General features: G+C 35.8%; 2 protein-coding genes across 3 annotated transcripts in view; both read left to right on the top strand.

Moving 5' to 3' along the window:
* The first annotated feature begins 1,246 nt into the window (after positions 1-1,246).
* Positions 1,247-18,848, top strand: gkap1 (G kinase anchoring protein 1). Its single transcript, XM_082188797.1, has 12 exons — positions 1,247-1,401; positions 2,162-2,396; positions 6,143-6,301; positions 6,393-6,470; positions 13,843-13,966; positions 14,050-14,078; positions 15,547-15,690; positions 15,810-15,896; positions 17,754-17,817; positions 17,901-17,971; positions 18,058-18,135; positions 18,507-18,848. The coding sequence occupies exons 2-12, from the start codon at positions 2,169-2,171 to the stop codon at positions 18,546-18,548; spliced, it is 1,104 nt and encodes a 367-aa protein (XP_082044923.1). The 5' UTR covers positions 1,247-1,401; positions 2,162-2,168; the 3' UTR covers positions 18,549-18,848.
* Positions 18,849-21,315: 2,467 nt separating this feature from the next.
* The window catches only part of frmd3 (FERM domain containing 3), a 71,848-nt gene continuing 69,276 nt past the window's right edge, over positions 21,316-23,887 (top strand). For both annotated transcript variants that reach the window (XR_014211233.1, XM_082188735.1), the window contains exon 1: positions 21,316-21,625. Coding sequence is in view for 1 of the 2 variants with exons in the window: in XM_082188735.1 (XP_082044861.1) it covers positions 21,521-21,625 (105 nt within the window). In the remaining variant the exon portion in view is untranslated. The remainder of the gene's footprint in view (positions 21,626-23,887) is intronic.

Here is a 23,887-nt window from a genome sequence, read left to right as displayed (position 1 = left end):
CATCAGAATAACCATGTTGAGAACCTCAGAGTAATACACAATAACATCCCTTCATTCCTGAGCGAATCATTGTTTTGAAAGAATCTATTGATTGAATAATTCAACAACTCACTCAAAAGATGGGTTTCACTTTATTTTGATGGTCCCTTTAACACATGCTGTTGTCTAGAAGTAACATTGCACCTACATGTCTACTAACTCTCATTAGAGTATTAGTAGAGTATTAGTAGACTGGTAGGGTTAGGGTAAGAATAAGTTGACATGTAGTTGAAAAGTTACTTATAGTCAGTAGAGTGTCTGTTAGAGGACCATCACAATAAAGAGTTATCAGATATTAAGCAGACAGTACACTAATACTCTAATGAGAGTTAGTTGACATGTAGTTGCAAAGTAACTTATTGTCAACAGAATGTTCAAAAGGGACCATCAAAATAAAATGTTACCAAAAGATGTTCCATTACTTATATCTTGTAATGGAGTTCTTAACAAAAGTTTGTGAGGAACATGTTCATTCAATCGGACCAGTCAGTGCCAGAATAAGCGTAAGCCACTGCCTACATCTGTCCTATGACAGTTCTTTGGCATTTCTCCACCAACTTCACCTTTTTGGCTGATGCTCCAGGTTGCAAATTTATTACAGCAATCAAGGAGTGACACTAAAATAGATCTCATGTGAGACAGGTTGTCCCGCCCTTGCGTTAGTGAAGAGATGTAAGAGATGTTGCTGCAAAGGGGAAGTTATGTTTATCAAAGATTATGAGGGCACATTAATTAAAAAAGAGGGGGGAAATCTGCAAAGATGAATAGGCCTATATTTCATTAAAAAAAGAAAAAGAAAAGAAGATTTTGGGGCTTGGCTGTGGTCTGGAATCTGTTTTTGAGTTTTTGACTTTATGTGTCAAGTGTCATTTAATTTGGATGTTTAAAAGTTACCCTGTGCCATTATTCAAGCTTAATTTATTTTCGAGACCGCTGCTGAATTATCAGTTGGCGTTGTCACGTGATATGCATGGCTTTTCTCATCGTTGATTAGGATAGACTTTTTTCCACAGTAATTTGTGATTACTGGATAAAACATTTATTACATTATTTTATAGATTGCTGCGGCAGGTACTAATATGTGTCAGGCATATACATTCATATAATTAAATAAGTTTTAGGATACAAATGCCTTCAGTGACACAAACAAACCTTCTGATACGTGTGCTCGCTGAGCCGCAGAGCGCCCTCTGGAGTCAGTACTAATATATCGACGGTTATTAACATTTTCCACACCATTACCACTCAATGGTGTTGGTAGCATTGAAGCTTTTGTGTCCGTTCAGGCCGCCATACACACGTCTGTGTTTGCAGTGTAACGTACAGCACGAAGCCGAAGATACCGACAGTCCTCTTAACCAGGTGAAAGTTTGTTTAGTTCATTTTAACGGCGCCTCCTCTCAAAAGTCCGGCAGGTTTAAGTTACATCAGACATGTTAAACTGGATGAAACATGATCAGGAACAATGAGGGGCTCGTTTGTTACTTGTGTTCAGCACTGGCGAGCTAAAAAAAAGTCTAAGCTAGCGACATTTTAGGTGTTAAATGATGTAAAAACCAAATCGGCTGTATATCTAGGCAATTCATTTTAAATAGACTAATATATATATAAGTTATATAACAACGAATAAATATCGAGCGCTATATTCACGAATCCAGTGCCTTGACTTACTACGCCTTCTAACTGATAGTTATTAACTGCAGCAAACAGATTTATGTTTTTCAATGAGCAATACATATTAAAGATGGTTTTGTGCATTTGAGTGTATTATATTAACAGGTTCATATCTGGTGCGTAAAGAGTTATCCTCAGTGTGTACATTGCACTGATTCTTGAATGCTATTAATGATATTTCAGATTGCTTTATTGGCATAATTGTAGATAATACAGTATTGCAAAAGCTTGGCATAAATGACATAATAATAATTAAGACATCAAAATAATAGAAGAAAATATTATAACATAACTAAAGCTTAAAATAAACAGTGTTACAAATAAGAACATACTGATATATGGTACTGATATGCAAATGTTTCTCTGTTGGTCCCAGAGACCAGCAGCACTGCACTGAAGTGTCTCACACTAATATACTGGCATCATGTGTTGGTTGTCCCGTTGGCAGGTTCAGGATGGCATCAACAGTGATCTCAGTGCCCACCACGGCGTCCCGCTTCGCTCTGCTCCAGGTCGACTCGGATTCGGACACCGATTCGGATGCAGGAAAGACAAAGGCAGGTCGTGGAGCAGGGAAGCCTCGCTCCGGGAAATCTCCCAGCGGGAAGACCAACCAAAATACAGACAAAAAGAAAGAAAAGAGAAGACGAAAGAAGGAACAGCAGCAGAGTGAAGCCAATGAGGTCTATCTGTCTATATATAACTATCTGTCTATCTGTCTGTCTGTCTGTTTTTCTATCTATCTATCTATCTATCTATCTATCTATCTATCTATCTATCTATCTATCTATCTATCTATCTATCTATCTATCTATCTACAGTCAAACCAAAAATTATTCAGACACCAGATATTATTTTTTACTAGTGGGTGCAGGACACTATAGTTAATTTACGTGAGGATCGCAAAATAAAGTAAACAGTTTATTTATTTTTATTTGACCTTTATTTAACCAGGTAGGCACATAGAGGACTCATTCTCATTAAAAACGGTGACCTGGCCAAGATAAAGCGTCATGGTGTAGACATTAGACAACATAAAGTTACACATAAAAGACAAGACAAGTGTAATACAGGTTACAAACAGTTGTTCAGTCAAAAGTGCATCGTACAAAAATAAGTCAAAATACAATAACTAGACAGTATTCCTAGTGGATCAATAATAAGAACATACTAGATAATTAAACTGTGTGTAAAATAAAGTGCAGTATGCGTTATTGACAAATAACAATACAGAAAGAAAAAGACGATAAAGTAATTGCACTAGTTTGCACAGGGGAGAAAATGGTAATGCTAACATGAACAATGGTGTGAAAATAGGTTAGATATCAATCGTTTGAAAGCGGATAACGGTACAATTGATTCAAGCCTTAAGGATTTTTGCCAGTCGTTAGCGGCAGAAAACTGAAAAGAAAAGCGGCCAAAGGAAGTGCGGACATTGGTAGTAGTTAATGAGATAAACCTACTTGATCGCAGATTGCGAGAGGGAGAAGCTACCGAAATTAGGTTTCTCAAGCAGGCCTAGGATCATTTTATAGATGAAATAAAACCAGTGTCTTTGTCGTCGGATGTGAAGGGAAGGCCAACCAATGAGTGTGTAGAGATTACAATGATGAGTACTAAATGGGGCGTTGGTAGCAAAGCGTATAGCACTGTGATATAATACATCTAGCTTTCTAAGAAGAGTGTTAGAGGCGGGTCTGTAGACCACATCACCAAAGTCTAAGATGGGAAGGATAGTCATGTTCACAAGAGCATGTTTAGCGGGGATAGTGAAAGAGGCCCTGTTACGAAAAAGGAAGCCAATCCTGGATTTTGTTTTAGATTGGAGTTTGCTAATGTGGATATGGAAGGAGAGTGAAGAATCTAACCAAATACCTAGGTATTTATAAGTGTCAACAATTTCCAATACAAAACCATCCACAGTGGATTTTTTTTTTGTATAGGAAGGTGCAGAGAGAGATCGATTAACGATCATACATTTGGTTTTACTAGAATTTAAATTTAGTTGGAGACCGTGGAATGAGTGTTGTATGCTATTGAAGCTCGCTTGGAGGTTGTCTAACACAATATTCATAGATGGGCCGAAGGTGTAGAGAATTGCATCATCTGCATATAGATGTATCGAAGAATCACCAGGGCCACATCGTTATGTCCCATATTATACCCAAAAATTCTTCATACAGTGGACTACCAGTACAATCTATCTGTAAATTACAGAAACGTCTGTCTGTCTGCTAAACATTAAGTCAGCTACACTGTTTACTTCTGAATATTATATTTTATTCACTGCCATAATTTGTAGTAGCCTATTCACAAACTGTTTGCTCAAGTGTAGCGTTTCCTCTGAGTTCACTGTGTAGCCTGCTCCCCGAATCGTGTAGTTCAGTTTTCCATATTTATTGTATGTCATTATGTCAGTATCAGTATTTGCTTTCTGCCATGCACAAATAAAAATGTCACTGAACTTTTGCTGTGTAATTGAAACAATGAGCACTCAAACACACCGAACCAACAATTACTAAAAACACACACAAACGCGCACAAAAACTGATTTTGCACGGGCACTTTGCACTAGTTTATTAATTTGGGACCAAAAATTATTCAGACACTTTGACTTGACCATGTTTTGCTTAAGTGTTTTTTCTTTAATTGCTAATGCGACCTTTTTACACCCCAGACTGAACAAAATTAAGCATGGCTTGGTAATTGGTTGACCTAAATTGGTTAGATCTAATTGTGTACTTAAATTTAACAGCTGACAGCTATTCAACCTAATTCATTTATGAGACAGTCTAACAGAAGGATGGACAAAACCAGTGAAATATCAACAGATTTGATAACTCTTAGATCACTCTTAAGTTCTTGTCATATTTTATTACCATTTTCTAAACTATAGCGAATTAACTGATAATGTGTGAGATGTTGAAGGTATCTATCTATCTATCTATCTATCTATCTATCTATCTATCTATCTATCTATCTATCTATCTATCTATCTATCTATCTATCTATCTATCTATCTATCTATCTATCTAGCTGGTTATCTATCTATCAATCTATCTGGTTATCTATCTATCTATCTATATCTATCTATCTATCTATCTATCTATCTATCTATCTATCTATCTATCTATCTATCTATCTATCTATCTATCTATCTATCTATCTATCTATCTATCTATCTATCTATCTGGTTATCTATCTATCTGGTTATCTATCTACTGGTTATCTATCTATCTATCTGGTTGTCTATCTATCTATCTGGTTGTCTATCTATCTATCTGGTTGTCTATCTATATCTATCTGGTTGTCTATCTATCTATCTATCTGGTTGTCTATCTATCTATCTGGTTGTCTATCTATCTATCTGGTTGTCTATCTATCTATCTGGTTGTCTATCTATATCTATCTGGTTGTCTATCTATCTATCTATCTGGTTGTCTATCTATCTATCTGGTTGTCTATCTATCTATCTATCTGGTTGTCTATCTATCTGTCTATCTGGTTGTCTATCTGGTTGTCTATCTATCTATCTATCTATCTATCTGGTTATCTATCTATCTGGTTATCTATCTACTGGTTATCTATCTATCTATCTATCTGGTTGTCTATCTATCTATCTGGTTGTCTATCTATCTATCTGGTTGTCTATCTATCTATCTGGTTGTCTATCTATCTATCTGGTTGTCTATCTATATCTATCTGGTTGTCTATCTATCTATCTATCTGGTTGTCTATCTATCTGTCTATCTGGTTGTCTATCTGGTTGTCTATCTATCTATCTATCTATCTATCTATCTATCTATCTATCTATCTATCTATCTATCTATCTATCTAGCTGGTTATCTATCTATCAATCTATCTGGTTATCTATCTATCTATCTATCTATCTATCTATCTATCTATCTGGTTATCTATCTATCTGGTTATCTATCTATCTGGTTATCTATCTATCTGGTTATCTATCTACTGGTTATCTATCTATCTATCTATCTGGTTGTCTATCTATCTATCTGGTTGTCTATCTATCTATCTGGTTGTCTATCTATCTATCTGGTTGTCTATCTATCTATCTGGTTGTCTATCTATATCTATCTGGTTGTCTATCTATCTATCTATCTGGTTGTCTATCTATCTATCTGGTTGTCTATCTATCTATCTATCTGGTTGTCTATCTATCTGTCTATCTGGTTGTCTATCTGGTTGTCTATCTATCTGTCTATCTATCTATCTGGTTGTCTGTCTGTCTGTTTTTCTAAGGCGGCTGTTGGGCCCCATGTTTGTTTCTGAAAACAATGATGATGAGTCAGTGTTGACATTTATAACATAATTATATGTGAAGAGGGTGGTGTAGTGGGTATGTTTTGGGCTGAAGTCACCTTCAGCAAAATGCCTACTTACAATGAGTCTTTGTCGTTACACGCTGTAGCTCAGGAGTCTTGCTTTTAAGAAGATCCCTCAGAAGTGTACGGCTCCTCCCTCCCTCACGCTGCAGGATCTAGCGAATGATCTGATCAGCCCGGCGACTGTCCAGCGCGGCTCCAAGCCCCAGGAGAACTGGCAGGAGTGGAAACAGAGAGATGAACAGGTATGCATTTCTCACAAAAAAGCTGAATTTGACTTTTCTACAGCCCATTTCTCTCTTTATGCAAACATGTTCATGTTTGTGTTCGTCACAGCTGACCAGTGACCTGTATGAGGCAGATCTGGAGAAGGCCCTGATGCTGAGTAAACTGGAATTTGAGGAGCATAAAAAGGTACATTTATACTGACTCTAAAAATGTCATGTCATGCAACCATCAAGATAAAACTAATAACTAAGTCCACCTTATGACCAGTCGAATACGAGTCCAAAAGGGGCAGAGACTGAGTCCAACTAAACAACTGTATTTCATTAAGTCAATATCTAAAAAAAACACTATATATATTAGGGGTGACCCCGAATAGTCGAAGATTCGATGCTTCGATAGGAGGAGCCTGATTCGACTACCGATCAAATGGTCGAATCTTCGCAGAGGTGTTTTGAAACGAGGATCATGCCCCTTTGGCTATATGAGGGCGCTCAATTTCACATAGAACTAACTTTTATGTCAATACGTTAATATTCAGCCTATTATGATAATGCTGTATATAAAAATGTGCAAAGAAAGAAGCTTTTAATAAATATTTTTTAACGTGCGTGAATAAATCCAAACACCCCGTGACAGATTTAAGTTTCACTTTCGATCCGTGACCGACAGAGGAGCGTCTTCGCGGCAAGGATTTAAATCTTTAACAATGTCTGGGATAAGAAAATCTAAAGTGTGGATGTACACCATCAGAAAGGATATTCTCCAAGGCTGGATTTAGCATCAGGAAAACCATGATCGCACTTCTGCCGGCCAACGTTAACACGTTTCACGCATAGACTGGGTTTCACGTTAGAATGTATTTTATCCGCGCGCACAATTTGAAAAGACTCCAACGGACACAGACAGAGTGAAAGACTGGATTTGTTCTCTCGATCAGGTAGGGTACAAGTGATTTCAAAACTTTTCAGCCGGTTCTAATTTGATTTTTGGATGCTGTGAACATGTTTAGCTAAAGACTGCCTCCAGTTTAGCATTTATTGTTGTTTCTGCAGTTAAAAAGACAAAGTTGAAAATTCTGGCTACTATCGTTATTTTAATAATTTCTTTATTTTTATTTTATTTATTAATCTGTCAGGGTTATCTAATCTAACTATTTGTGGCTTGTGTTTTGAATATATGTTCCCCTGCACTTTAGGCATTTTGCACACATTTGCTCCTCATCTTGTGACTTGATTCTAATTTATTTCGTTTTGTATTTTTTATTTATTAGAAAGGTATAGGCCTATTCTGTTCTAATTTAATTTTAGTAAATTAATTGTTTATTTTTTCGGTGCATCGATGTTGTGCTGTAGGCTGGCCTGCTCGCACAGGTAATTTAGCCGATTTAATTTGATTTGCATGTGAAATGCAAATCCTGTCTGCAGTGTGGCCTTTCTGGAGTTATGTTATTTCTTAGTTTTATTGATCCAAAATGTTTTTATACATTTTCTTCTATATCTTTGTGTGATTTTCTGTAGGCTACATCGCGGCTTTGAAACGTTAAAGCCCCGCCCCCATACACATGATTCGACTATTAGTCGACTATAGGCAAGACATGACGATTCTGATTCGACTATGAAAATCCATAGTCGGGGACAGCCCTAATATATATATATATATATATATAGTGTTCAGGGGAGGAGGAGGCGGGAACCGGGGAACGTTCAAACACTAATAATAAAATGAACACAAAACGAAAGTAAAGAGGCAGCCCCTCACGGATGACTGTCCCACAAACATAAACAAAACACAACGTCCTTCACTGTCGTCGCTCCTCCTTTTATCAGTCCGGAGCTCCTCCGTGAAACACTCGAGACCGATGTGACGCGCAGGAGATGCTCATTAGCAATCGCTCCACCGGCCTTGCACCGTTCTCACGGCTCTCAGCCCTGTCCTGCTTGCCACAGGTGGGACTTGACTTTTCCATATGTATGAATTCAAGGCAGTGGGGGGTAACTTGGTGAATTGGAACAGCTTATTGGGACCTGAAGAGCTGAAAATGCACCTCTAATCTCTCTGTTGAGGCTGTGCGTTTTGTGTGGGTTTTATTTGACAGGTGGTTAGAACTTAGTCAGGGTAGGTGGGTGAAAATGAGGCTGTGAGGGGAAATACCTACAGTCTTTACAATGGCATGCAGTGTGTATAAAGGTCCTACATGTAATTTCCATAACTCGGGGCCAACTCAAAACTGTTTCATTTTTGAATGCATTTATGGTTAACAAATTACATTATTGGAAGTTTATTGTATAGTTCTGTTTTCAAGTTGATAACAGAACAGAACTGGGCTTTGCCCTGCCTGCCTATATACATGAGCCACACCTGCATATAATTACCGGTACTGTATATTTCCATATTTATCATAGTAAAATGCTATAGTAATTAGTATATAAAACAATAAGGAATTTTTTTGTTTTATTGTTGTTTTTGAATTTTGACCCACATGAACTACTGCTTCAAAGATGTTAGAAACATTATTTTTCTTTGAAACTAGAAGCTGCCACCATGTTTAAAAAATAATAATTTTATTACAACAGCAAAAACTAATTAGTAAAAGTAAAAATTTCTCAAGCTTACTGAACACGGGTAAATGTCTAACAGTCTATTACAAGCTAAAGGACAAATAAATATATTAATAAAAAATGCAATGAAATAAACTGTTTTCATTCAGGTCTATATAGTACACTACAGAAATAGTCTACTACAGACATTTAATAAAGTAATAAATGTAAAAAAAATATATAATCTTCACTTTATGCATTAAATTTTAATGATTATTATTAAACTTACACAGTCAAGAGCAGTGAATCACTCTCTCTTTTTCTTTAAGATGCGAAAAAGAATATAATTCTATTGAATTGATTGTATAAACAGGATAAGACTTATTGACTACCGTGACAATGCAGTACTGGCCCGATCTGCATATTTCACAAAATCCCTGGGCTCAGTTGGACTCGGGAACATTTTTCTAGTCCCAAACACTTGTCCGATTAAAAATGCATCAGTCTTGTGACGAGTCCAAGTTGGCGAAAAGAACCCCAACTCTTCTATGCACCTCAACTATGCCTTTTGTACTCAGCCATCTAGTGCATTTTGCTTGGCTGTGTCCGAAACGGCATTTGAGCCATTTATAATGGTGTCCGAAAACATAGTGGACATTATTGAGTCCAATCATTCAATCCCACAATGCACCGCAATAACAAGTGTACAACTGATGTACACTCAACGCCATAGACTGTAAAAAAAGATGGACGACGCACATTCACTCTCTTCCATTGTAGAAAAGTTAAGTCGCCAATGTCCCAATATGGCACTGACACCTTACGGCATGATATCATACAGGTATATAAATTCCTTTTTAATTGATTATTAAATTGTTTAATTGAGGTTTATACATAGTTTACATGACAGATGACAAGATAAAACTTTAAATCTTATTACTGGAGCTGCCAGTTTGCTAAGTTTCAAATAATTAAAGTGATAGTTCACCCAAAAAATGTTAATTCTGTCATTAATTACTCACCCTTATGTCGTTCCAAACATATAATACTTTCGTTCATCTTCGGAACACAAATGAAGATCTTTTTGATGAAATCTGAGAGAATTCTGTCCCTCCATTGACAGCTACGCAACTACCACTTTAACTCTTCAAAATGTTCATAAAGAGATCGTAAAACTAATCCGTATGAATTTAGCGGTTTAGTTCAAAGGTTCTCTAGTGTAGTCTATGATGTACTCATCCAACATCGGGGTCTGGTAGCCCTTTCTCTTCAGCTACGTAATCATAGCTGGGATAGTTAAGTGCATGAAGTGTCCAACATTAATTTTTTTTTATTAAATAAGAGCGTCTTTCATCGATTTAAAGTGCACTTTTTCTTGTTGTAATTTGTCAGTGTGAACATACTACTCGCACTATTTATACTGCAAAAGCTTAGAATAGTGCATAAGTATGTGAATTGGGATGCAACTTTAATGAAATTGACACAGAATCTGCGGGGGTCCTCTCTATGATATCATTTGATATCGAAATGAGTGGGGATGGACATAGCAATGCAAAATTGACAAACTACTAGAAGCATACAATCAAATATTCCATACAATCAAAGGCCTCCAAATTTATCATCATGGTCAAAACTTTGAGGAAAACCCTTTGCACTCAATTTTCTACATTTCTTCTGTTGTCTGATGGATAGTTTATACATTTTTAGCAAGTAAAAGTTTTTTTTAATATAACTGTAAACGTGTCCCCCTTCAGCTTGTGATATTTTTATGTGAAATCTTTACAGATTTTTTTACACGTATGCATATACATATACATATATACAGTGAGGAAAATAAGTATTTGAATACCCTGCTATTTTGCAAGTTCTCCCACTTAGAAATCATGGAGGGGTCTGAAATTGTCCACTGTTAGAGACATAATCTAAAAAAAAAAATCCAGAAATCACAATGTATGATTTTGTAACTATTTATTTGTATGATACAGCTGCAAATAAGTATTTGAACACCTGAGAAAATCAATGTTAATATTTGGTACAGTAGCCTTTGTTTGCAATTACAGAGGTCAAACGTTTCCTGTAGTTTTTCACCAGGTTTGCACACACTGCAGGAGGGATTTTGGCCCACTCCTCCACACAGATCTTCTCTAGATCAGTCAGGTTTCTGGGCTGTCGCTGAGAAACACGGAGTTTGAGCTCCCTCCAAAGATTCTCTATTGGGTTTAGGTCTGGAGACTGGCTAGGCCACGCCAGAACCTTGATATGCTTCTTACAGAGCCAATCTTGGTTATCCTGGCTGTGTGCTTCGGGTCATTGTCATGTTGGTAGACCCAGCCTCGACCCATCTTCAATGCTCTAACTGAGGGAAGGAGGTTGTTCCCCAAAATCTCGCAATACATGGCCCCGGTCATCCTCTCCTTAATACAGTGCAGTCGCCCTGTCCCATGTGCAGTCGCCCTGTCCCATGTGCAGAAAAACACCCCCAAAGCATGATGCTACCACCCCCATGCTTCACAGTAGGGATGGTGTTCTTGGGATGGTACTCATCATTCTTCTTCCTCCAAACACGGTTAGTGGAATTATGACCAAAAAGTTCTATTTTGGTCTCATCTGACCACATGACTTTCTCCCATGACTCCTCTGGATCATCCAAATGGTCATTGGCAAACTTAAGACGGGCCTTGACATGTGCTGGTTTAAGCAGGGGAACCTTCCGTGCCATGCATGATTTCAAACCATGACGTCTTAGTGTATTACCAACAGTAACCTTGGAAACGGTGGTCCCAGCTCCTCCCGTGTAGTTCTGGGCTGATTTCTCACCTTTCTTAGGATCATTGAGACCCCACGAGGTGAGATCTTGCATGGAGCCCCAGTCCGAGGGAGATTGACAGTTATGTTTAGCTTCTTCCATTTTCCTAATGATTGCTCCAACAGTGGACCTTTTTTCACCAAGCTGCTTGGCAATTTCCCCGTAGCCCTTTCCAGCCTTGTGGAGGTGTACAATTTTGTCTCTAGTGTCTTTGGACAGCTCTTTGGTCTTGGCCATGTTAGTAGTTGGATTCTTACTGATTGTATGGGGTGGACAGGTGTCTTTATGCAGCTAACGACCTCAAACAGGTGCATCTAATTTAGGATAATAAATGGAGTGGAGGTGGACATTTTAAAGGCAGACTAACAGGTCTTTGGCTACGTTCACACTGCAGGCTGAAACGACCCAATTCCGATTTTTTTGCCCCTATGCGACCTGTATCTGATCTTTTCATGACAATCTGAACGACACAGATCCGATCTTTTCAAATGTGACCCAGGCCACTTGGGTATGTGGTCCCAAATCCGATACATATCCGATCTTTTCAAATGCGACTTCAGTCTGAACGGCCAGGTCGCATGTATCCGACCCGCACGTCATTGATATGCGAAAAACGTCATAATTCTGCGTTGAAGTAGTCGTCGGTTTGAAAACGGACTGCATATTCGTCGAGCTGAGGTAAATCTGCCGAACGGGTCGACCTCGACGAGTCCGTTAATTAAAAAAAAAACTAAAAAAACCCCACGGCCATTATATATACGTTATGTTAACTTATTTGTGCTGAATCTGATATTAGATAGGTCAGCGGCTGCTGTCTGGCTCTTGTGTAACAGTCGCTGCGCGCGCTCGTGTGTGTGTGTGTGTGTGAGAGAATCACAGTTAAAGTTTAGCTACTTCCGCAAACAACAAGTGACGTCGTTGACCGTTGAGTACTCTTCTGCGCATGCGGGTCACTTCTGGGTCTTTTCACGTTCACACAGGAGATCACAAAAGGTCGCATATAATTGGAAATGTGAACGGCCTTGCAAAAAAATCGAATTTTTTCAAAAAATCCGAATTGAGCATTAAGCCCTGCAGTGTGAACGTAGCCTTTGAGGGTCAGAATTCTAGCTGATAGACAGGTGTTCAAATACTTATTTGCAGCTGTATCATACAAATAAATAGTTAAAAAATCATATATTGTGATTTCTGGATTTTTTTTTTAGATTATGTCTCTCAGTGGACATGCACCTACGATGACAATTTCAGACCCCTCCATGATTTCCAAGTGGGAGAACTTGCAAAATAGCAGGGTGTTCAAATACTTATTTTCCTCACTGTACATATACTTAGATCTTTGAGTTCAGCTCATGAAAAATGGGGGCAAAAACAAAAGTGTTGCGTTTATAATTTTGTTCAGTGTGTATATATATTATTTTATATTAACTTATATTGTTAGTAATATTTCAAGAAGAGTGGGGTTTTTTTTATTATCCATGTAATTTATTTGAAATTTTTTAAATGTGAATACAACAGGCTTTTGAGGAACATATTTGTTCATCTCTCAATCATAGTTATATTGTATTACATTAAATGTTTTGCCCTCTACAATAACTACTACAGAACTTTGATCATAAAACTAAGCATTGAAATAATATCTTACTAAGACATTATTGGGAGATATGACAGCTGATAATTATATACATTTTATTAAGTAGTCTGATATAATGTTGATTTAACTGATTTACATTAAAAGGTATCAATTTCACTTTACTTTTTGGCCATATAAATATCAGCTACTGCCTCTTTGTATTCTCCTATATCATATTATATGAGCCATAAAAGACTGATGTTTCAAATACGATACTCATAAAACACATGCAAAAAAGAAAAATGGACTTTTTTCATTTGCCAGGCTTTACAGGGTTAATGTCATACAGTAGTTTGAGGAACAGAGTGAAATTTAAATTGTATTTATTAATTTAAGTGTATGGAGCACCAGCCCACACTGCCAAAACACCAGTCTCCTCCATGTTCATTTCTAGCTCAGGGACAAGTGTAACTACTCCCTCTTGTGGTTAGTCGTATATTAGAAGTTAAATGGTCAATAATACCTTGTATAATGTTATATAATTGCAATTGATTATGAAACTATTAATGGTAACTATTGCACTACTTATTTGATCATTTTCATCTTTTGCAAGATTCTTAATGTTTAATATTATAATTTGTCAAGGATCCTGAAAAGACAGAGACTGCGTCACCGAAGACAAAGGCGGGAGGAAAGAAGGACAGGAAGAAGAATCAGCAAGGGAAGGACAAACGAGTCACTGTATCTCTCAAAGACTTCCAGCATGAGGGTGAGAACGCCATATTCTTATCGAGAGAGAGAGAGACACATCTCTGTTACTGAACTCAGACTAACTCACTGTCTCTATTGCAGATCAGCCGAGTAAGAAGCCTGACAAAGAGGTGAGTGTCTGTAGTTGGAGACGTCCCATACAAGCTTAGGGGAGAGTTAGTTACTCCGGTTCTGACAGCTTTATCTGAAGCACGATGGAACTGATGAGTAGTTATATACCCTGAATCTAAAGTTTTATACATTTGAAGCAAACACCGTTTGCAAATAAATACTTAATACTTGGTGTAATTTGTTTTTTTTAAACGAGGGTCCGGCACAACCCGAGGGCCACTTGGGGACTCCACAGAAAATATGAGAGAAAACGAATTTTACTGCATGTATTTTTAGGGCTGTCACAGTTTATGTGTTAACTTAAGATATTAATTAAATATATTTAATGCATTAACAAAAACTGGTCATAAATGAGTAAAAAAATAAATAAAACTGTTTAGAAGTTTATAAATCTTATATTACTCTGAGTAGAAAAAGATAGTGTCAATTTAATACAAAAAAATGGTTCTCCAGATAATATTCTAATTATAAATTAACTTTCTTTGACTTTGGTACAATGACGATATTAATTACTTTAGAATTATTTATAATAGCTTAGTTTTGGAAAAATGTTGTCTTCGTAATATCACTGTTTTTCTTATACAGTATAAATCTTTTTTTATTATTTATATGCAACTGTAGTATTTATTAATATTTTTGAATGGGCTTTAATTGGTATATTGTCAGTTTATTTAAATTGTAGTTTTATTTTATGTGCTTTTGTCATTTTTTATATTTAAATTTAGTTCTAATAAAATTTAAACATTAACTGAAATACAATAAAAAACCTTAAACTTTATAATTGCAGTTGGTTGCTAAAGCAAGATTTCTCATGTTCATTTATTTTAACTTGATGAACTAAAATAACTAAAAAATTATTGAAATAAAAATGTATAAAAAAAACTATATAGGTGTGTATATTTCATTTATATATATATATATATATATATATAATTATTTTAAATGTGTGTATATATATGTTTATTAAATTTATTTTATTTATCTTTTGTCAATGTTTTTGTCATTTTTTTATTAAAATATATATAAAATAAAAACTATAATATTATCTCAATAATACAAAAATAACACTGGCTTTAATTTTTTATTTCAGTTTTAGTATGTTTTGTACTTCAACTTAAACATGGTTAATTTCAGTTTGTTGCCAAGGCAGCATTTCTAATTAAAGTTTTTTAAGATTTTCATCTAATATTTGTTTAATTTAATTTGAGCTTTTTTTTATTTATTTGTTATCAATGACAAGGGTTTTTAATAGTTTTGGTATTAGATAACAATAACAACACTGGTATAAATGTATTTATATATGGAAATATACAGCTGTCTTTATATTGTATGATGTTTGTCCTTCGGCAAGGGGATTGGCTTATTTGGTTTGAAAACCACTTATGATAAATGATATATTATTTAGACACAAAGTGTGGTACATGATATTAGTGAAGTGATACTGACTTCTTCCTGTTTTTTTTTAAGCCTGTGAATCCTGCACTGCGCGATGAGAAGTTTTTTAACCAGCTAGAGGATGATGTGAGCAAGATCGTCCAGCGTGACAAACGCAGAGAGCAGTACAGCAACAGTGCCGGTCATGAGGTCAACACCTCCTCAGAGCAGGAGCAGGTCAGACCTCACTCCTTCAGATAACAGCTGCAGAATGTGTACTCATGTACCATAATGTAGAATGCAGCTCAGTATAACACCAAAACTGTTGTTCTTGTTTTCTTTCTCAAAACTCTCAGGATGTGAGAACTGAGCAGTTAAAATATGAGCTGGAAAAGAAAGACCTGGAAATTGGAAAGTTGAAAAAGACAATTTCACAATGGGAGGTAAGAAGCTGTGATGAGAGATGAAGTGTGGCACGATTTGTATTCTTATTGGCAGATTCGGGTCTTAGAGTTTTAAAAAACATTTAAAACTATAAAAATGTGATAACATTTATATAGGGACCAATGGTATTTTTTTTTTAATTTTTAAATCTTGATGTTTTTTAGAAATCTACTTAAATAAAAATATTTAAAAAATCATGATTACGATTAGTAATTAATCATGCAAAGTGTCAGTTACAGTTTCCATCTACAATGCGTGTTTTTCCCCAGCATTGAGCATTATAACCAAACACACACGTCTGTTGAGAGCAGGGGTGCTCTGGGTAATCCGAGATGTTTAAATTAGTCACAGGCGCAGAAGAAATCTGTTCAATACCACTCAAAACTCAAGAGTTTCGTTGAGTTTTACATTCACAAATGATTTTCATTGTAACCAACAGAGTGAGGATATGATGTAAATAAGAGATTCAGTGTGCGGTGTAGACCGGGGTCGTCGGAAGTTAACTGGAACTTCAAGATAAGGGTGCTGTTGTTCCTGAATATCAGCACAATTGCAAATATCAGCTCAAGTGCTGTTTCTTTCCTGAATGAATCCTGAATGAAGTCATTTGAGAGCCCTATTCAGACGGGACCAGTTTCATGCAGGACGCAAGAGAAATTTGTATTTTACAAATATTGTTTTTAATCCTTTCCGAATCTGCCATGTCTGTGTTTTTCTCACACAACCTCAGTAAATATTCCCGTGCAAATGACCTGTTGTTTGAATGCGAATGTCTGTGTGCCGATAGGATAATACTAACTTTTTCTATGTTTTTATTTTATTTTTGGACCTACCTGAGCTACCGTTCACGCACCAATCATTTACATGCTTTCATTTCATTTCAATATGGATGGTGTCTGACGTGTCGGGTACTTGTCTAAATTTCTCTGCTCACTTATGTGGGTTTATTATAAGCAGCCACTTCTATAACCTCATAAGTTTATTTAAATAGGGTTTTAATAAAAAATGAAAGTTATATCAGTAAGTATTTCATTAAAAGACATGTACGTCATACATGATGCAAGCAAGCACAGCAGATGACCTTCTGCAATCTAGAAAACACTCACTCCTCTGGAATAAACATTAGTCCCTGTAATAGACAAAGATATTAGTCCCGTCTGAAATTGGTACGTGAAATCACAGATGTTGGGTGATAAGATATGTAACTCAAAAATAATTTATAAAACTAGTCCAGTCTGAATAGGGCTAATGACCCAATGAAGAGGGTTGCTTTGTTTCTGAATGAATGGTTGGATGAATGATTCAATGACTCACTGTGACTCAAAGCTAGCTTTTGTTGATATTGACTTAAAGTGACACATAATTGTAATTGATTTTGATTCAATTTAAGAATTTGACAAAATACATCACTGATAGATTTTAAAAGGTTAGAAAAAATTGCCATAAAGTAAAAAAAAAAAAAAAAAATCTGGGAAATCAAATATTGCACCTTAATAAAAAAGACAGTTTTATTGATTATAACAGATTTTTGAGAGTGTAGAACTCATGTTGAACTGAAGTGATTAACATAAATAATATGGCCTGCATTTGCCACACACTTGCATTGTATTTTAATGTGAATTATATTAGTTGGCAGTTATATTTACCATTACAATATCAAGGGCAATAATAGACATAAGACGTTTTGGGTGAATTAGGAATATTACGTTAGTAAATAAGTGTTCTGAAGATTTTGATGTTCTGCTGTCTGTGTTTGTGGCTTGTCTTTTTGACTAATGCTAAATTAACAACTGACGATTCCAGTGTGATTAAGAGTATCTGTCTGTTTAATGATTAATTGCTGTCTTTTTTTTTAGGAAAGATACAAGGAAGTGAAGGCCAGAAACGGTCAGCTGCTTAAAATGCTTCAGCAGGGAGAGAGTGAGTGCAGAACAGCAAACACACCTGACACACTGAAATCAAGCATTTATTCGTGTTCTTTATATAACTTTCTTTATATTCAGTGAAGGACAAAGCTGAAATTCTGCTGCAGGTGGAGGAGCTCATGAACATTAAAGAGGAGTTGTCCTCGCAGGTGCGTGCTGTACCCTGCAGTTTGTGCCTTAATCTTAGTGTTGTGATGATTTGTGCGTACAAAACTTTGTTTCCCCCCTTTTTAAGGTGACACAGTTACACACAGCTCTGGAGCAAGAGAGGTCAAAAGTGAAGGGCTTACAGTCAGATCAACCGAAACATCAGGTATGATGCATCCAAACCTGCAATGACTGTCACATTCTAGCTGACCGCTGTTGATCCGTGATTGGCACGCATGTGATTTGCAGATTCATTCAAGTTTGACCATAATAGAGTGAAAGTTTATCATTTGCACAGGTTTTTTGCACAGGTTCTTGCCAAGTTATACATTTAAGTGCAAGAAGAGACAAAAGAGAACTCAATTCAGTGCTCAGCTGCACACAGATTCCTGTTTCACATCTTCTTGCGCTTGAAAATAATAATGTCAAAATGTTGTCAATATCAGCATAACATTGTTTATGTTTTGAGACGGCATACAGTTAAAAAAAAAACTTACCTTACCAATATTTTAATTTAAAATGTTTCTTTTTTTACAGGGGAACCGGAAGGGTAAAAAAGCATCAGAGGGGGATGTATGAAGATGCATGTTAAAGGACAGCTTGAATGTTCCACCTCCTTTGTCAAGCTGCTAATTTCTTTTAATATCTGTTCAAAACACCACATACACTCTTATCCAAACTTCCAGCATCATACAGGCATTTTTGTGTATTCCTGCATAGTTCTGTCAGCCTGGTCACAGCAGCTTATGATAACAACAGAAGATGATTTCTCTGGAATGGACGCTCCTCTGTTCTACACTGTAGAATAAATCTACTTCTGTGCTCTAACAATGAAAGGCATACACGCTTGAATTCTTTTGAATAAAGATGTTCATCTTATTTTTCATAGTGTGTTAGTAGTTTATGCATGAAACAATCTGTTATTCCATTCTCACTAAGCATTGTTGTGTAATGAATGTCTTCAGCCCATTTACTTCGCTCAATAAATCCATAATGATCAGTGGGATATACTTTAAGACAATCACATCACAAAAATTAAGAGGACATTAAAATTGACACATTTAATCACTGTACATGTGATCTAATTTGATATACAATATATTCAGATAATTTGTTTATATGTGTGCTTGGGATTATTAATGTACATTGAAGGTATATTCTTTTTTGATATTTGTTTAAATATAGATTTAATATTTGTTTAAAAGCAAGATTCTGAAAGCATCTGTTTGACGGGGATTCTATATAAATGTATCCTAAATGGCCAATATTGTGGCTACATATTACATGTTCATTAGTCTTTCTAAAAATGTACTCATGTAGTGCATAAATACAGCGTTGTAGACACTCAGTCTGGGCATTTTTCAGTGACCCTGCAGGTTACATCGCTGTGCCAGGAGGTGGCGACAAGTCCTAATGAATCTTTATATGTCTGTATGAATGAGTCATTGAATTATTCACTTAACCGTTTTGTCATATTTCATGTACTGCTTTTCACATGCAATATAGAAAAGGAGGCATGTTTGGACTAAATATTTGTGTCTAAAATGTAAGTTACTCAGTATTAACCAAGCTAACAAAAATATGTGCTAAGAACACTTAGACAATGTTCCCATTAAGGTGTGGACATTTTATTTATGGATGTTTTCAGAATGTTAAAAAAGTTTTTTTTCTTGTTTATGCAGAGGATTAATATTAATGCAGAGCAAAAACATTAATAAGGGAACATTCCATTTTATCATTTTACAAATATTATGAGAAGATTACTTTTTGAATGTTGAATGTTTTGAAACAAGTAACATAAAAAAATAAAATAAAAAATAAACGTTAGATGGACATTCAACTAAAACCATTAAAAGTTTTTATGTTAATGTTCTGAGGACATTATTGAAGTATATGTTTGAACAAACATTCCATTAACGTTACTGGAAGAACGTTTGTTCATAACTTTGAGAGAACCTTGCCAGAACGTTATTCATAGTTCTGAGAACGTTTCCTGTTAGCTGGGAAATATCGTAATATGCAGCAATTTACATTTTAATAGTTAAAATAACTTTTACCGTATTTTACAGCCGTACTAATATCTACTATTTTTACACAATATTTCCCACCAAAATTGCATACTACAGAGTTTATTACCACAGTAAAACCTGTGACTTTATAGTAGAGAACAACGGGGCTAAAGGCACACCGGGGTAAAAAGCACATTTGGTTTTATTTTCCTCTAAACCACTAGATGGCACAAAAACTTGCCCAGCACTTTCTAAAACATCCGCTTTTCAAGATGCACTTGGAAATTGTACTCATCCTTAATGCCATCGCGAAGCAGAAATTTGATTCTGTGCTAATGATCTAATATTTGATGTATTTTAAAATGTTGTAGATTTAAGTAGCAAATGAGAATCGCTAAAATGATTGACTATATTTTGAGACAAAGGTCTTGTTAATGATTTTCAGTTTTGTTCAAGGTAATTAAAGCAACAGTTTGTAAAAGTATGGTATTTTGGGGAAAAGGAGCCCCTGCTGTGGGGGCAAAAGGCACAATAATTAACATGATAATAAACAGCTGACTGACTTTTCCATTCAAATAGGAAATATCATATATTAAGTTGAGTGTCCACCTTAGAGATGAATAGATGATCACCATATTTATTATGAAACCATCATATTTAAAAATATGATATTAATCATATATAATAAAAGATAAGTTATTGTTAATACTGTAAAGCTATATTAAATTATTATGGGATCTCCTTCAATGCTTTCAGAATCTTTACTTTTTAAAATAATTTCGTTTCTGCATTTTTAAAATATATATTTATATTAACATTTTAATTAGGCTATTTATGAAAAAAAAAAAAAATCAAAATAAACGGAAAATATTACAAATTTGCTAAAGTGATTGTTTTGAACAAGTATCCTATTAACTTAGACATATTTATACAGACAAATTATTTTTTATCAATAACGTGTGCATTTTGCCACCACATATTTTAAACAAAATGAACCACTTTTATGATTTATTGTCATACAAAATCTGTCGCTCCATCAATGTTCAATACATATTCTGTATATTTTTTCTGCAATCATAGGCTACACCATTTTTCTTAAGATGTGCCTTTAGCCCCGTTGTTCCCTAGAAACCACAGTGAAATATATAAATATAAAAGCTCGATCACTGTGAATTTATTTTCCCATATGGTTTTGCTGTTGGCTAGCACAAATAGTAGTAACGTTAGTAGTGGTAGGCTACTATTAATTTTCAGGCGGAAACTGTCCTGTAACTCCCGTTGTTATGGCAACACATTGTGTGTAGTTGTTCATTACAGGTGATGCCCGCTGATATCGCTGATGTTATTGAACTGATGGAGAGAGGCGCGCGCGTTCGGGAGGGAGGGGGAGAGAAAGAAAAGGGGGATCGTTCTCCCGGTCATATAACGCGACATCTCTCTTTCCTCCTCTCCGCTGGCGACATAAGCGACGCGTAACCGACACGCCGTCCTCACTGAAACCAAAGGCGCTTTTTTTTGCTTTGCTATGCGGAACCAAGAGCCATGAAAATGCTTCGATTTCGGAGTCCGAGCGTGTCCTCCCTCGCGCAGGAGGTCCAGTGCACGGTTCGCCTGCTCGACGACTCCGAGATCTCGTGCTGCATCCAGGTAGGCGCGAGCGTGTGCTCCGGTGCGCGCGCGCTCTGTGATGCGATGCTCTTCTTTACTGCGATTATAAACATGCCGAGGGGACATAATGTTTATTAAACGTGTTGAATTGACAATTTCTTGTTTACTGGCCTCTTTGAGTTGTATACTGGTGTTTGTTTAGGTGGAAGACGCCTAGGATTGATGACGCTTTGGTTATGGTTTGCTCGTTTCGTTATTGCCGTCACTGGATTCAATTGTCTATTAAACAGTTACGCCCTTGACTTTCATTGTTTTGTATGCAAAACGTGTTTCATTTATAAATAGGCCTAATAGAATTACTGAACATAGCCGATAACTGTTGGATATTGTTTTGCTGTGTAATTTAATTTGCAGTGTTTGTGAACATGAACATGATGTAAGGCAGTCTGAATGGCAGATGTCTCATCTCTCTTTCCGAAGTGATGGAGGATTGCTGAAAAAGTCTTTGATGGAAAACTATTCGCTATGGGAAGCATGTTTCATCAGTAAAGTCAAGTCACTTTTATTTGTACAGCTCATTTCACAACACACTTGGTTTGACAGCAGCTTTAGCCCATGTGAAATCGAAGTACACTTCAGCATACTTACAATAACAGTAGGCTAGGGCTAGGCTACTTCATACATATAGCCTAAGCGTGGACGTGATGGCATTTTTTTGGACACTCAATCTATCATAGTTTAAATTTATATTAAATGCAATTATAGTTGAACTTAAGAGTGCTTTTTTGACAGAAGTACTTATATACCGGTCAAAAGTTTGGAAACATTACATCAAATAAAGGTTTTTTGGAAGACGTGTCTTCTGCTCTTTAAGCATGCATTTATTTGATCAAAATACAGAAAAAAACTGTAATATTGTGAAATATTATTACTATTTAAAATGATAATTTTCTATTTTAATATACTTTAAAATAATATGTTCCTGTGATCAAAGCTGAATTTTCAGCATCATTACTCCAGTCTTCAGTGTCACATGATCCTTCAGAAATCATTCTAATATGCTGATTTATTATCAATGTTGGAAACAGTTGTGCTTCTTTATTTATTTTTTTTATAATCTGTGATACTTTTATCAGGATTCTTTGATGAATGAAAAGTTAAAAAAGAACAGCATTTATTTAAAATAGAAATCTTTTTCTGAAGGATCATGTGACACTGAAGACTGGAGTAATGATGCTGAAAATTCAGCTTTGATCACTGGAATAAATTATATTTTAAAGTATATTAAAATAGAAAACCATTATTTAAAATTGTAATAATATTTCACAATATTACTGTTATTTTTTCTGTAGTTTTGATCAAATAAACGCAGGCTTGATGATCATAAGAGACTTCTTTCAAAAACATAAAAAATAGTAATGTTTCTATTGTAATTCATAATTACTTCTATTGTCTTTAAAATATGGTTAAAATCTACTGCCTATACTGACAAGCATTTATGGTAAACTAACTTTAATGCAATTTCTTTTGAAACGTGTGTCTCATGTATTTAAAAAATATTTGTAATTTATCATTATGTGTAAAGATGAAGTTGCAATTTAGAATGTTTTAAATATATTAACTTTAAATGTAATATAAAACAACACACTAGAGTTAAAATGATCATGTAAAACGGATGTTAGATAGCACTTAAGACGTGAATACATTTACATTTACATTTATTCATTTAGCTGACGCTTATATCCGAAGCGACTTACAATTGCTATATATGTCAGAGGTCGCACGCCTCTGGAGCAACTAGGGGTTAAGTGTCTTGCTCAGGGACACATTGGTGTCTCACAGTGGATTCGAACCCGGGTCTCTCACACCAAAGGCATGTGTCTTATCCATTGCGCCACCACCACCCCGAATATGCGGTTGACTTGCTCACTTCATCACCATTGCCATGCCACTTTTTGAGATCTCTGGAAAGCTAATGGAAGCACCTCATAATGTCTGAATGTGTCGATGATGCCCAGAAATCCTGTCTGGGAAGGCAGCTCGCAAAACTTTGAGACGCAGCCAATGCTCTCTATGTTCCCGTCAAGATGAATGAGCAAACCCATTTCTGGGAAATACTCTTGACAATGCATTTCCTTTCAAAACATTCTTGGAAACTATAAAAATCTGCATGCAGTTTTGCTAATATAAATATAATTGAATCTATAAAGGTCACGAGGCAGCCTTAATGTGGTTATTGTCCTTCAGCTCCGCTGCAGCTTAAGTGTTTGATGATAACTGATGATGATGATGTGGATGTGT

The sequence above is a fragment of the Leuciscus leuciscus genome (genome assembly GCF_965113295.1).
Source record: "Leuciscus leuciscus genome assembly, chromosome: 13".
NCBI lineage: Eukaryota > Metazoa > Chordata > Actinopteri > Cypriniformes > Leuciscidae > Leuciscus > Leuciscus leuciscus.
Note: the sequence above shows the minus strand (reverse complement) of the source record. Positions and strands in the feature narration are given on the sequence as shown.

Bases quoted from the DNA above. Each gene is read 5' to 3' on its own strand.
- gkap1 (XM_082188797.1), top strand. From the start codon at position 2,169: ATGGCATCAACAGTGATCTCAGTGCCCACCACGGCGTCCCGCTTCGCT. The intron at 15,691-15,809 runs GTCAGACCTCAC...CAAAACTCTCAG, and splicing joins CCTCCTCAGAGCAGGAGCAG to GATGTGAGAACTGAGCAGTT. The intron at 18,136-18,506 runs GTATGATGCATC...CTTTTTTTACAG, and splicing joins CAGATCAACCGAAACATCAG to GGGAACCGGAAGGGTAAAAA.